At 46.3% G+C, this 2,401-nt stretch overlaps 1 protein-coding gene across 1 annotated transcript; it reads left to right on the top strand.

Annotated features, from left to right (window-relative positions):
• Positions 1 to 6: 6 nt before the first annotated feature.
• On the top strand, positions 7 to 1,446 carry CLDN34 (claudin 34). The gene has a single exon (XM_019417849.2). The coding sequence runs from the start codon at positions 341 to 343 to the stop codon at positions 1,157 to 1,159; it is 819 nt and encodes a 272-aa protein (XP_019273394.2). The 5' UTR covers positions 7 to 340; the 3' UTR covers positions 1,160 to 1,446.
• Positions 1,447 to 2,401: the final 955 nt, after the last annotated feature.

The following is a 2,401-nucleotide window of genomic DNA, read 5'->3' as shown; positions in this document are numbered from 1 at the left end:
TAAACATTTGTCCAATTGAATAGGACTCAGCAATCAAAAGAAACTACTCACACATGCTACAACGGGGATGAAACTTGAAAACACTCTACAAAATGAGCAGAGCCAAGCACAAAAGAGTACACCTTGTTCGATCCCTGTTAGATGTTTCACGGCGCATGGCTCCATTTCACGGATGTAGCGTGAATTATTTGAGCCCCATTGTTAGACCTGAACTTGTTTCCCATTTTTCAATATTATGCATAGCGTACGGCTAAATATTGGTGCCCAGTCTTAATGATTTCTTTAGGCAAATGCCTAGAAATGGAACTGCCTGTGTGAAAGTCTGTCCATTTTAAGCCAAATGGCCCTTCACAAAGTGCACTCGGTCTGGGCTCCCGCCAGCAGGGCTCCCGTCTCAAATAGAGCACCGCTTACCACACGGTGGGGGGTGGGGAGGTCACTCTTCCAAGCCCAGGAGCCCCACCCTTATGACGCTCTGTATTTGTTTGCAGACCCCCAGTACGCAGTTTCCATGGCCTTGCCGCTGGGTGCCAACAGCTGCCAAACGGCAGGCTTCGCCCTAGCCACCATAGGATGGATCCTCACCATCACTTCCATGGGCCTCGTGGAGTGGCGAGTGTGGCACATAGGGAACACCTCTCTCTCTTACTCCAGAGTGGTCTGTGTGGGAATGTGGAAGGTGTGCATTTACCACCATGTCCCCAACACCAACAGATCTGCATTGTGTTACCATTACGCCTACAATGATACTTACATCCCTTTGGATATTCGTATTTGTCAAAATCTCCTGTTGGTCGCCAGCATCCTAGGTCTTATGGGGAGAGTCTCCATCATCTTTGCACTTAAAAATCTGTGCGTTGGAAGTGGTCAGAGGAATGTCACCTTCGGTCCACTTGTTGTCTCAGGAATTCTGGACATAGCTGCCGGTATCTGTATCTTGATCCCTGTGATCTGGAATTACCTCTCCGTGATGAATGAAGAGGGTATTGCCTTCCCACCATTTCTCTCTATACCCTTCAAGCCCAATACTCAGGAGCTTGGCAGTGCCATTCTGGTGGCAGGCCTGAGTGCCATCATGATGCTGTCCAGCGGATTAATTTTCCTCTTTTACAGGTGCCCCATAGCTCGCCGAGTGCATCCTCAAACTTCAGAAATATAAACTCTTGGTTGCATTGGCTTTCCAAATTCAAGATTACCAAGCATTTTTGACGAGTTCTAGCAGGATGCCCTATCAAATATTTCCAACGATTCTAGACCATGCCAAGGGTAGTTGTGGGCAGAAAGTAGCCAACTATTTCCATCTGCTATTTTCTACGTCTTGGGTTCTTTACAAGAAAATTTCACTTAAAAAAAATCTTCCCCACCTGTTGGTTGGTCTTACTGAGTCTGAATTTCAATTATTGTTGAATAAATAATCTATACTATAAACCTAGTCTATGGACATAAGATTTTCTGTGATTCTCACATGTCCCTTTTTTTCAAGTTGGTTTTGTTGTTGTTGTTTATTAATTTGAGAGAGAGAGAGCATGTGAGCAGGGGAGGGCCAGAGAGAGAGGAGAGAGAGAGAGAGAGAGAGAGAGAGAGAGAGAGAGAGAGAATCCCAAGCAGGCTCCACACTGTCAGCACAGAGTCTGACTCGGGGCTCAAACCCACCAACCAGGAGATCGTGACCTGAGCCGAAATCGAGAGTTGGACGCCTAACCGACTGAACCACCCAGGCCCCCCTCCAGAGTATTTTACTTTCTTTTTTTTTTTTTAATGTTTATTTTTGAGACAGAGAGAGACAGAGGATGAACGGGGGAGGGTCAGAGAGAGAGGCAGACACAGAATCCGAAGCAGGCTCCAGGCTCTGAGCTGTCAGCACAGAGCCCGACGCGGGGCTCGAACCCACGAACCGTGAGATCATGACCCGAGCCGAAGTCGGACGCCCAACCGACCGAGCCACCCAGGCGCCCCCCCTCCAGAGTATTTTAAAGCAAACCCCAGATATCATGTCCCTTCATCCCTATACACTATCTAAAAGATGGACATTTCCTTGCATAGTCATTCTGTGCCTTAAAAAATTGAACAGTTATCCCTTGTGATCATGAAATATTTAATCAGAATTGTTACATATCTCCAAAATAATTCTACAATTTTATTTCTTCCACACAAGATGCACACTCTGTCTCTTAAATCTCAGACTGAAGTACTTCCCCTTTGGTGCCCACTCCACCTTTTGTTCTTGTAAGATTTTATTTTCAAGTAATCTGTACGTGGAACGTGGGGCTCAAACTCAAAACCCCAAGATCCAGAGTCACATGCTACACTGACTGAACCAGCCAGGCACCCTTGCCTTTTTTTCCTTTTCTTCATTTTGATTTGCCTAAGAAAGTGGGTCTGTCGTCCTCCCATGAAACTT

The sequence above is a fragment of the Panthera pardus genome, unplaced genomic scaffold, assembly GCF_024362965.1.
Source record: "Panthera pardus isolate Hobbes unplaced genomic scaffold, ASM2436296v1 HiC_scaffold_27, whole genome shotgun sequence".
NCBI lineage: Eukaryota > Metazoa > Chordata > Mammalia > Carnivora > Felidae > Panthera > Panthera pardus.
The sequence above is the reverse complement of the archived record's forward strand: the minus strand, read 5'-3'. Positions and strand labels throughout refer to the sequence as shown.